Source organism: Oncorhynchus tshawytscha, linkage group LG01 (assembly GCF_018296145.1).
Source record: "Oncorhynchus tshawytscha isolate Ot180627B linkage group LG01, Otsh_v2.0, whole genome shotgun sequence".
In the NCBI taxonomy this organism is placed as follows: Eukaryota; Metazoa; Chordata; class Actinopteri; order Salmoniformes; family Salmonidae; genus Oncorhynchus; species Oncorhynchus tshawytscha.
In genome coordinates, this window is record NC_056429.1 from 44,236,654 (window position 1) to 44,248,903 (window position 12,250).

The 12,250-nt window shown below is 39.6% G+C and overlaps 1 protein-coding gene across 1 annotated transcript in view; it reads right to left on the minus strand.

Moving 5' to 3' along the window:
• LOC112251047 (anoctamin-8-like) overlaps positions 1 to 8,819 on the minus strand; it is a 58,849-nt gene extending 50,030 nt beyond the window's left edge. Inside the window, 1 exon segment of the mRNA XM_042321745.1 lies at positions 8,250 to 8,819. Within this exon segment, the coding sequence (XP_042177679.1) occupies positions 8,250 to 8,418 (169 nt within the window). The 5' untranslated portion in view covers positions 8,419 to 8,819.
• Positions 8,820 to 12,250: the final 3,431 nt, after the last annotated feature.

Sequence of the window (12,250 nt, forward strand, 5' to 3'; positions counted from 1 at the left end):
TGAGGCTAAAAACAGCCTTCCTCTGCATGGCTCCATCGCCATTGTACTTCTACTGGCCTTGCTTAGCAACAACAACAAAAATCCCCCCCTGCTCAGTCCCCCCCTGCTCAGGGAGGATAAAGGAGAGGGATTCTCAGTTTCCATGAGAATTGCAATATCTATTTACACACACCAAAGAAGAGCAGTATTGACTCTGCAGGCAGCGATCACAGGGTGACATGCTCAAGAAAGACATTCAAAAGCCTCTCTGTATTGGCAAGGTGGATGTTTATAGATGAAATGCAAACATTTCTCATGTCTAGAATAGACCTAACTTTTAGGAACAGAGTCCACATGCATCCACAAGCCAGTCAAAACCATAACCACAGGCTCTTGAGTAAGAGGCAGGCGGACTAGATTTCACCCTCAGACAGACAAGATAAATGTATGACCAGTTCCACTCTTGCATTTTTCATCTCTGGAAGAACGATAGAAACACAAGACAGCAACTTGAGACAGAGAACGGACTGGAGGGCCCCACCAGGTTGCTCACAAATACTCTCATCATCCCTAAATATGTCCCGTAGACTGCACAGCAACTGCTATCTTTAATCTACCCGATCTTTGGGTCGTTACATGAAATTAATGCCCTTTGCTTCCCTTTGATACTTGTAAGTAGAAAATGTGAACCAGAGCCTGTTATATTCAATGAAGTGCCCTTTAATGTAGACCTAAATGTTAACCTAAGTATACCTCATAATATCTATAGCTACTTCATCATGGACTTAGCCCAAGTATAACAATGGACTGTGCAATGGACTGGCTGTTAAAATATCAAAAACATCCCTGTGCTTCTCCTATAAAGCAGTAGTCTATGGTGCTATGAGAGGAGAAGGCGGTTAATAGGTAGTTATCAATAAAACGTCACAATAAGGCGCAGAGTGTGGGATTTGCCTGCTGGGGGGCTAGGAGACCCTCAACTGGCAATATGAACTATTGGGTTGTAATATCACCTCTTGAAGAGCATAGTCAGAACTACAAAATGTCAGATTATTCCAAATGTAGCTCTATCATCAGAGTTATACAGCAAGTACAGTGGGGGGAAAAAGTATTTAGTCAGCCACCAATTGTGCAGGTTCTCCCACTAAAAAAGATGAGAGAGGCCTGTAATTTTCATCATAGGTACACTTCAACTATGACAGACAAAATTAGAAAAAAAAATCCAGAAAATCACATTGTAGGATTTAATCAATTTATTTGCAAATTAAGGTATTTGATGAAAATTACAGTTCTCTCTCATCTTTTTAAGTGGGAGAACTTGCACAATTGGTGGCTGACTAAATACTTTTTTGCCCCACTGTAACTGCATGCTTTTCGTGATCAGTAAACATCAATTGATCATGTCATTTCAGATATGTGTGAGTAGCCTTAAGATATCTCTCAATATTGGCCACCATTCAGATATGCGAGGGTAGAACATTCTTATTACAGCTCAGTGGGGTAGCCTCACGATATCTCTCAATATTGGCAGTAGAAAGGCGCATTTGCCGATGTACTGTTAGCTGATGTTTTCTTTGCAAGCTACTGGTAGAAACTTTGCACAGTTGGCTTAAAACAGTGGTAATTATACCTAATGTACTTTTTTCTCCAACCAACGTAGGGCTACCTAGCGAAGTTAGCTAACATTATCCCCTTTTCAACATTGTTTTTAAGAGTGTTTAATTATGATTGCTGCTGACAAGACATGATATGCTACAATGATCGATGGACGATGTCAAATTAGCTAGCTAACTAATAACAGATCACGTCAATATGGCTGGTTAAGAAGCTAACTTTCAGGGTATAAACTAGATGGCAAGCTATTTCCAAATATAGTTGGATTTGCATGCCATCTACAGTGGTGATGACAGAAGTCCGACTGGCAACTTTACCAGGACGAGGATTTACCGGTGTAAATGGATAGGTTACCCTCACGTATCTTAAATGACATGATCAATTGGTGTTTACTGATCATGAAAAGAATGCAGTTACTTGATATATAACTCTGATGATGGTGTAGTTCTGACCATGCTCTTCAAGCAGTGATATTAAAACCAAATAGTTAGCTATAACATTTATTTAACAATCCCTTGAAAACAGCATATAGTTGTCAATGGTTTTCTGAGAAGCTGGGGGTCTTCTTGCTCCCCAGTAGCCAAATCGAATACTCTACACCATATTGTGACATTAGAATAAAATAGGATCAGATAGAATTGAATGTCTACTGCAATGTCTACAGTAAAAAGTGTAGGTTCTTGCTTCTACAAATGTGGTGGTGAGTTTGATGCTTTTGCATAAATTGTCTTGCCTTTCAGTGCTGTCAGAGGGTTGGTGTGCACTATTAGAAAAAAAGTGTTCTTCAGCTGTCCCCAATAGGAGACATTTTTGATTCCAGGCAGAAACTGTTTTTAGTTCCAGATAGAACCCTCTATGAAAAGGGTTTGGTTCTATGAGATAATAGCAGTCAGTTAACATGACTATGACTTATGAAGCCTGTATGTCATTTGTTTTTTATTATTATAGAATATTCACAAAAAGTGACGTAAGCAGATGAAGATTAAACCTACAAAAACATTTTCCTCATAAGCTTTGTCCAACGAACCATGGCGGAGTTGGTGCCTACAAAAAGAAGCTATTGCTATTTCTCTCTAAGGGGACAGCCAAAGAACCCTTTTGGGTTCTAGATACACTCTTAGAAAGAAAGGTGCTATTTAAACCAACTTGTGTGACATTGGACCTGTCTAAATCTGCTTAAAGCAGAGCGGAGGACTCCTTGCTGAGGGGTAAAAAGAGAGAAACAGAGAAAGTGGAATCCCTGTCAGTGCCAAGGGTGTGTGGATGATGTGTGCTGAGACAGTGTGCATATCCCTGCTTAGAGGGATAATTCGGGATTTTGGCAATCTACTTCACCAGAGTCAGATAAACTTGTGGATACCATTGTTTTGTATCTGCATGCAGTTTAAAGGAAGTTGCAAACTACCGTTAGTACAATGACTGGAAGTCTATGAGACTAGTACACTTCCATTCATTGAGATAACACGAGTTAGCACTGACTTGTGAAACTACCTCTAGCTTCCTTTATACTGGACACAGAGGCATATAAAGGGTATCCACGATTGACAAAATACCGACCTATTCCTTTTACTTGTGCCTTATTGCACAAGGAGAATCGCCTTTATTAATGCTGAGTTCTAAAGAAAGAAACTCTGTTAAATAAGTTTACACAGATTCAAATTGACCCCCCCCCCCATCCTATCTCACCAAGATCACAGAATAGATCGAATGCCACTTTCTGAGGTTGTTTGAGTCGGCAGAGTGGAAACCCTTCTCATGATCTGATCGTTTTAGACAGGAGGGGGGTTTCTCAATATATAAACTCCCGTGCTCCACACTCTCATGCTCAGAGTTTGTTCTCCAAGAGTGTTCAAGTTTAGTCTTAATTTGGGGACTTGTATCGCTTAGATCAGTGCTTCACTTGATCTATAGAGAGAAATACAGTAAAACCAATGGGAATTAGAAAATATACTTGTTATAAGCACAGTTCAAGTACATGTTTAGAGGAGTAACCCTCTTCACAACCATTACATCAGGTTAGGGAAACTCCACATAAACTTTTGCTTGCCTTTGACAATAATGGATGTCCCTTCCAAACAACAAAAACACTGATGTTCTGGTTGAATGAATATCCACCATAAAACCTGTGCCCTTGATTTCACTACTGTAACCATCTGTATCTTATCAGCAGCACCACTCTGCACTGGAGTGGTCAATACTTTCTGAAACTACGGAGACGCCCCAAATGGCAGCCTATTCCCCTGGTCAAAAGTAGTGGACCACATAGGGAACAGGGTACCATTTGGGACTCATCCTAAGATGACTATGTTATATGATGGACATGTAATTAATGTGGAGGACGAGGGAGGGGACTGAGAGGGTGAGGTCACAAAGGATGGTGTCTTAATGGATCAAAGCTATTTTAGGCTAACTGAAAAAAGATTAGGAAGACTTGCTTAAAACATGGAGAAGAAACATCCAATCCTCCCCGCCCGGCTAAAACAGAGAGCAGGGCTGAGGGGGGAAATCAGGCATCAGGATTCAACATGCTGTGTGGCGGCGTGGCGCTGACAGACACTGACACGTGTGAAAGCAGTTATGTGATATGTTAATCATGATGAAAGTCTGCACTGACTCCCCAGCTCTTCTCCCCCATGAACCAACTGGGATATACAGCCCATAATATATACTACACGAAGTGTACAAAACATTAGGAACACCTTCCTAATATTGACTGGCACCATCTTTTGCCCTCAGAACACTCAATCCGTCGGGGAATGGACTCTACAAGGTGTAAGGCATTCCATAGGGATGCTGTTCCATGTTGACTCCAATGATTCCCAGAGTTGTGTCAAGTTGGCTGGATGTCCTTTGAGTGGTGGACCATTCTTGATACACACGGGAAACTGTTGTGCGTACTGCCATGACCTGTTCAAAGAACTTACATGTTGTCTTGCCCATTTACCCTATGAATGGCACACATACACAACCCATGTCTCTGTCTCAAATGTCTCAAGGCTTAACAATCTTTGTTTAACTTGTCTCCCACTCTTCATCTACACTGATTGAAGTGGATTTAAATGGCCGGGCGGCCAGCTCTAGGAAGAGTTGGTGCTTCCAAACTTCTTCCATTTAAGAATGATGGAGGCCAATGTGTTCTTGGGGACCTTCAATGCTGCAGAAATATTTTGTTACCCTTCCCCATAGTCCTGTCTCGGAGCTCTACGGACAATTCCTTCGAGCTTGGTTTTTGCTCGGACATGCACTGTCAACTGTGGGACCTTATATAGGCAGGTGTGTGCCTTTCCAAATCATGTTCAATCAATTGAATTTACCACAGGTGGACTCCGATCAAGTTGTAAAAACATCAAGTATGATCAATGGAAACAGGATGCAAGGGAGCTCAATTTCAAATCTCATAGCAAAGGGTGTGAATACTTATGTAAATAAGGTATTTCTGTTTTTATATTGTATTTCTAAAAACCTGTTTTCGCTTGGTCATTATGGGGTATTGTGTGTAGATTGATGAGGAAAATAAATAATTTCATCAATTCTAGAATAAGGCTATAACGTATCAAAATCTGGAAAAAGGGAAGGGGTCTGAACACTTTCCGAATGCACTGTACAAAGTAAAAGTGCTATACATCAAATTCCTTGTATTAAGCAAACCAGACGGCACGATTTTCTTTATTTTTTTGTATTCCTATTTTCCACCATAATTTGCAAATAAATTCAATATAAATCCTACAATGTGGTTTTCTGGACTTTTTTTTCTCATTTTGAAGAAGCTGCTAGCGCTGCCTGTTCTGCAGTGATAGCCTCCCGTCAGCTCAGCTTGTGCTGCACTCAGCTGATCCCAACGATCGCAGAGAAACACGCTGATCTACAGACGGATTTCTGACAACAGTCACTCTTAACCTCTATGCGATCGGTATTCACCTCTGAAGGTAAATAATGTCCTTACATTCAGTAATCTAGCTGATTTGTCATCATGAGGGTCCCAGAGATAATATGTAGCATCATTTTGTTTGATCAAATCAAATTTTATATTCAAATGTAGTAACTGGGTTCTACAGTTTGAACCCCTGCTGTGTAATAATTTAGCTAGCTATTCTGCATATTTCATAGAGTCAGAGTGGAGTGATATCAAAAATTAGGAACTAAGTTTTTTTTAAATTGAATAGCGGATGATCAGGAATCCTAACATTTTAGGATGAGTCCCACAAGACAGATTGGATGAGGGAAGTGCATCGCGTTGGAGTGATGCCATCTGACGTAAGACAATGGGCCTATATAGCGTTTGCAAAATCATCAACATCTGTTTCAATTCAACCCAGAATTTAACTAAAAATAGACAATAAAATAGGCCTAGGGTTTCAAGCTCTGGTTGATTTCAAATGTAATGATATATACTGATATTGAATTGTGTTCGGATGTCAATCAATATTTGAAGGAGATGTATCTTCTGCTTGGATAGTTCCATCTGTGACACTGGCTTTAATTCCAGTTTGTCTACAGATTAATAATTGATATGTTGGATTCAAGTCTCCATCTCAACCCAAAATCAAGGTAAAGAATAGGAATAATTCAAACTTTATTTAAAGTGCATTTAAAAGTTTGATTTAGACCCTATTCTTTAACCTTTTGGGGTTTGAGAAGGAGACATGAATCCAACATATCAATTATCAATTTGTAGACAAACAAAGTCAGTGGCACAGATGGAGCCAACTATCCAAACAGAAGACAAATCTCCTTCAAATGTTGATATTTGGTTGCGTTGACAACCAAACACAATTCAATATAATTTTGAAATACAATAAATAGCCTATTAACTTAGACAAGTTAACAAACTATATGTTGGATTCATGTCTCCAACTCAACCACAAATAAAAATGTAAGAATGGGATTAAGACAGTGGCTCAGATGGAACAATCAACAATCAGTAGATACATCGCCTTTAAATGTTATTTGGTTGCGTTGTCAACCAAACACAATTCAATATTACTTTTTTAATACTAAAGTTAAGGCTAACATTCCACATTAAAATGGCCACATTGAGGTTACATGATCTGCGCAAAATCTTGAACGGCATTGATGACTTGCACTTGTATTTTTATGTATTTTCAACTGCAATCCAGGCCACTTGGTTCTGCTATTAACACACTGATAACACAATAAAATGTTGCATAAATAAACAAAATATCTGACATTGTATTCATATTTAAAGTGTTATCAGTGTGTTTGTATTCCTATTTAATCCTATTTAATTGAAAGCACAGTAATGGACATTTGGGTGACTAACTGTCACGTGTCATGGAAAATCTTCCCTAACACACACCCTGACCTTAGAGCTTTTTATGTCTCTATTTTGGTTTGGTCAGGGTGTGTTTTGGGTGGGCATTCAATGTTCTTTTTTCTATGTTTTTGTATTTCTTTGTTTTGGTCGGGTATGGTTCTCAATCAGGGACAGCTGTCTATCGTTGTCTCTGATTGGGAACCATACTTAGGTAGCTTTTGCCCACATGGGTTTTGTGGGTCGTTGTTTTCTGTATGGTTTAGTTTCCTTACAGAACTGTTCGTTTTCCTCTTTGTTTGAGTATTCTGAGTTAATAAAATATCATGAACGTGCCACACTGCGCTTTGGTCCAGTCATTTACAGGAAGAGGATCGTTACACTAACTAAACCAAAATCAGATATTGTTTTTCCATTAGAATTTGTTGATGCTTTTAGATGGTTGCAAAGCATAGTGATAACACATTGGAAATTCAACAAATTATTTTTGCATGGGTAAATAAATATTGTAATCTCATTGAACAACATCAACCAAATATTACCCAATTATCCACATTGAAATTATGTGGTGTGCTCAGTAGGTTGATAGAAGGGGGCACAATGCCAAAGAATCTTCACAAAATACTTAATTTAATTAACAAAATATTCAACTGTCATTATGGGAAATGCGTTTTGGTTGAACAGGCTATATAGCCTAAGTTTTCGTGGTAAACGGTTAAAACCAGACCATTTGAAAACTCAGAATACAGCAGCCCTAATCCATAAAATGCTGCCCATTGGGCACAGAAATCAGTTCAACGTCTAGTTTTTAATTTACTTTTGGTTAAGTTGTCACGTAAGTGAAATCAAGGTGAAATCAACAAAACATCTCACCATGCCATTGGATGGATTTAGGTTAAAAGTTGGGTGAAAAAAATAAATGCCATTATGTTGATGACTTTTTACAAATCCAATCAGTTTTCCACATTGATTCAATGTCCCCACGTTCATATTTTTGGGGTTGATTTCACGTGGAAATAACGTTGATTCAACCAGTTTTTGCACAGTGGATGGTAATTCCAGGTTGTTGCTGGATATTAGAGGCTAAACCTCCCACATGTCAAACCTACAACACACACATGTGGAGTGAGTGTTAGCAGGCTAGCCTAGAGACAGCGACGATGATACTGTAAATTTAAGGACAAATACACCCTTCTACAAACAATATAAGATGTGGGCTGTTTCTATGGTGGCCATGTGCCTGAAAAGACGAAAGGACGGTGCGGCTCGGATCCTATATTGCTCGTCTCGTTTCCCTTCGCATCTACCCGTCCCGTCGCCGCAATTCTAACTACATTACATTTCCGCCCACAAGCCAAACTGACCCTTTGAAATACGGGCTCACCCAGTACACCGGAGGACGTTTGCTGCGAGGAGGCAGCACTTGGATCTGTCTTTTCTCCCTCGCGTTGCGATCGGTGTTTGTGCAAAAAGCCCTCCGTGCAGTCTCTGCTGTCGGAGGAGCTGATACGGGCAGCTGCAGCTGCTGCTCCCGTCGCCCCGGTCTCAGACATGCTCTTTCAGTGGGGTGTAACGGTCGATACTCTCCGGGAAAAGGGAGAATGAAATCGCATCTCAGGCAGGCAAAGCATGGACCGCGACAGACCGGTGGGTCAGAGATATAGAGGTTAAATTAACGTGAAGTGATGGTTGTTGTGCTGGTGGCTCATCTTGGTTTGCAGCAGAATGCGAGCAGATGGATAGCGCTCGGTTGATTCTTAAGTATCGAGGCTTAAGAGAAAAGAGGAGACGACACGTAGGCTACAGCCAGCCACCACACACAGACACATGCCCTGGAAATAAAATATCGTTATTTTCCTCCTTGCCCTCCAAGAGAGCATTTCAATAAATACACCTTTCACTTTCTCTGACCTCTGCAAACAGCCAGAGAGCATTTTTCTTTTTTATAGAACCACTACCCGATGCAGAAGCGCCACCCCCCATCTGATATCAGTCAAAATACTAAACGATTTACTTTCCAATCCCACTGGTCACGCTGTCATTTCAACGTAGATAATTGGGTACTATTTGATTGAGACGTTGATCAATGATATTACAACCTATAGTCACCCACTCAAAAATACAAAAGTTAGTAAAATGTCCAATGTATTATCATGATGCTTTCAACCATCTACTAGTAAAACCACAACCAAATTCCAAGGGAAAAACAATGTCAGATTGTTGGTTAAATTGGCACCCAAATGTCTGTCACTTTCAACCATTTAAAGGCACAGCAAAGTTCAAATGGGAATACAATGATCTATATTGTGTTTATGTATACAGCAGATTAGTGTGATATCACTGCTTCATCTAATAGCACAACCAAATGATGCTGGATTGCAGTTGAGATGCATTACCAGTAGTACTACTGTTCAAGACTTTGTGCAGATTATTACAGCAATTGTGAAGATCACCACTGACCTGTGATGACCTATGGGTTCTATCTTGAACAGGCATGCTTTACATGATTGCGTAAGAAGAAATGTATTGTTACAGTAACCTCAAAATATGGCTATGGATGTGTTACTCCATTTTCAGGTTGAATGTTACGTTAGTTTATAGCCTTAACTTTAGGATATTTATTATATTACAAAAGTAAGGCTTAAAAAACCAGATATATATTTTTATCAATAATGTCTATTAATGCTGAAAAGGCTTCGACCATCTTGAATGGCCTTTTCTATTCCAAATTTGGAAGCTTTCAACTTTCCAGCTGGAATAACAAATGTAATAAAACATATTATATAAATGCTCCTTAATCCAAAATATACACAAATAATACATTATCTGATGAAATTGCTTTAGAAAGTGGCACAAGACAGGGTTGTCCTCTCTCCCTCCAGTTTTCACTGGCAATTGAACAGCTTGCAGAAAGAATTTGACAATAACCAAATGTAACAGGTGCAGTATTGGTAAGCATGAATATAAACTAATATTATTTGCAGATGATCTCCTGATATACCTGACCAATATTGAAAACTCAATGCCCCACTTGTTAAAAATATTTTCAAAATACGCTAAAATCTCAGGATATACAGTGCCTTGCGAAAGTATTCGGCCCCCTTGAACTTTGCGACCTTTTGCCACATTTCAGGCTTCAAACATAAAGATATAAAACTGTATTTTTTTGTGAAGAATCAACAACAAGTCGGACACAATCATGAAGTGGAACGACATTTATTGGATATTTCAAACTTTTTTAACAAATCAAAAACTGAAAAATTGGGCGTGCAAAATTATTCAGCCCCTTTACTTTCAGTGCAGCAAACTCTCTCCAGAAGTTCAGTGAGGATCTCTGAATGATCCAATGTTGACCTAAATGACTAATGATGATAAATACAATCCACCTGTGTGTAATCAAGTCTCCGTATAAATGCACCTGCACTGTGATAGTCTCAGAGGTCCGTTAAAAGCGCAGAGAGCATCATGAAGAACAAGGAATACACCAGGCATCACTTTTTCCACATTTTGGATGACATTTATTTTTTTCCTCATTAATCTACACACAATAGCCCATAATGACAAAGCGAAAACAGGTTTTTAGAAATACCTTATTTACAGTTGAAGTCGAAAGTTTACATACAGTACACCTTAGCCAAATAGATTTAAACTCCGTTTTTCACAATTCCTGACATTTAATCCTTGCAAAAATTCCCTGTCTTAGGTCAGTTAGGATCACCACTTTATTTTAAGAATGTGAAATGTCAGAATTATAGTAAAGAGAATGATCTATTTCAGCTTTTCTTTCTTTCATCACATTCCCAGTGGGTCAGATGTTTACATACACTCAATTAGTATTTGGTAACATTGCCTTTAAATTGTTTAACTTGGGTCAAACGGTTCGTGTAGCCTTCCACAAGCTTCCCACAATAAGTTGGGTGAATTTTGGCCCATTCCTCCTGACAGAGCTGGTGTAACTGAGTCAGGTTTGTAGGCCTCCTTGCTCGCACACGCTTTTTCAGTTCTGCCCACAAATGTTCTATAGGATTGAGGTCAGGGGTTTGTGATGGCCACTCCAATACCTTGACTTTGTTGTCCTTAAGCCATGTTGCTTCAATATATCCACAGAATTTTCCGCCCTCATGATGCCATCTATTTTGTGAAGTACACAAGTCCCTCCTGCAGCAAAGCACCCCCGTGCTTCACTTTTGGGATGGTGTTCTTCAGCTTGCAAGCTCCCCCTTTAACCTCCAAACATAACGATGGTCATTATGGCCAAACAGTTCTATTTTTGTTTCTTCAGACCAGAGGACATTTCTATGATCTTTGTCACCATGTGCAGTTGCAAACTGTAGTCTGGCTTTTTTTATGGCAGTTATGGAGCAGTGGCTTCTTCCTTGCTGAGCGGCTTTTCAGGTTATGTCGATATAGGACTCATTTTACTGTGGATATAGGTACTTTTTAACCTGTTTCTTCCAGCATCTTCACAAGGTCATCTGCTGTTGTTCTGGGATTGATTTGCACTTTTCGCACCAAAGTACGTTCATCTCTAGGAAACAGAATGCGTCTCCTTCCTGAGCGGTATGACGGCTTTATGGTCCCACTGTGTTTATACTTGCGTACCATTGTTTGTACAGATGAACGTGGTACCTTCAGGCATTTGGAAATTGCTCCCAAGGATGAACCAGACTACTGGAGGTCTACAATTTATTTTTCAAAGTTATTGGCTGATATATTTTGTTTTTCCCATGATGTCAAGCAAAAGAAGCACTGAGTTTGAAGGTTGGCCTTGAAATACATCAATTTTTTGAGGTCAGGGCTCTGTGCAGGCCAGTCAAATACTGCTGCAAACCAGACACTGAACATTTCATCATCTGAAATTGACGATTCCTTCCCTAGTGGTAAGTTGACAGTAGGCTGTGCATAGCAATAGTACACTGTAGGTGAACGTGAGCTAGCTAGCAAAATAGTTCTAACAACATTAGACCAAGTAACATTAGCCTACGATTAGTCCACTGGTGATGCACAAGTCCATTGCTTACAATAAGTGGACTATGTGAAGCAATGATACATTGTAGCAATTATAAACTGTAACAATGGCAATGGTACACTACTGTAAGTTACCGGTAGCTAGCTAGTAAAATAATAACAGGAGGCCATGTAATGTATGGCTTGCCTGTGAGTAGTCCCATTGATGATGCAAGTACGTTGCTTACAATACACAGACCTTTTATCTAACCAACTAGCCAGCTCAGTCACATTTCAACTTATTTTGGTTACAGTAATCAATACTGCAAATGTATTCAAGCCTTGAATATTTGTTTTTCAGGTGAACCTGCTTGTGCTTCAAGGGACATTATCCAGAAAGTGGGGACCTGTACCACCAGTGACAAAGAGGAAAAGGAA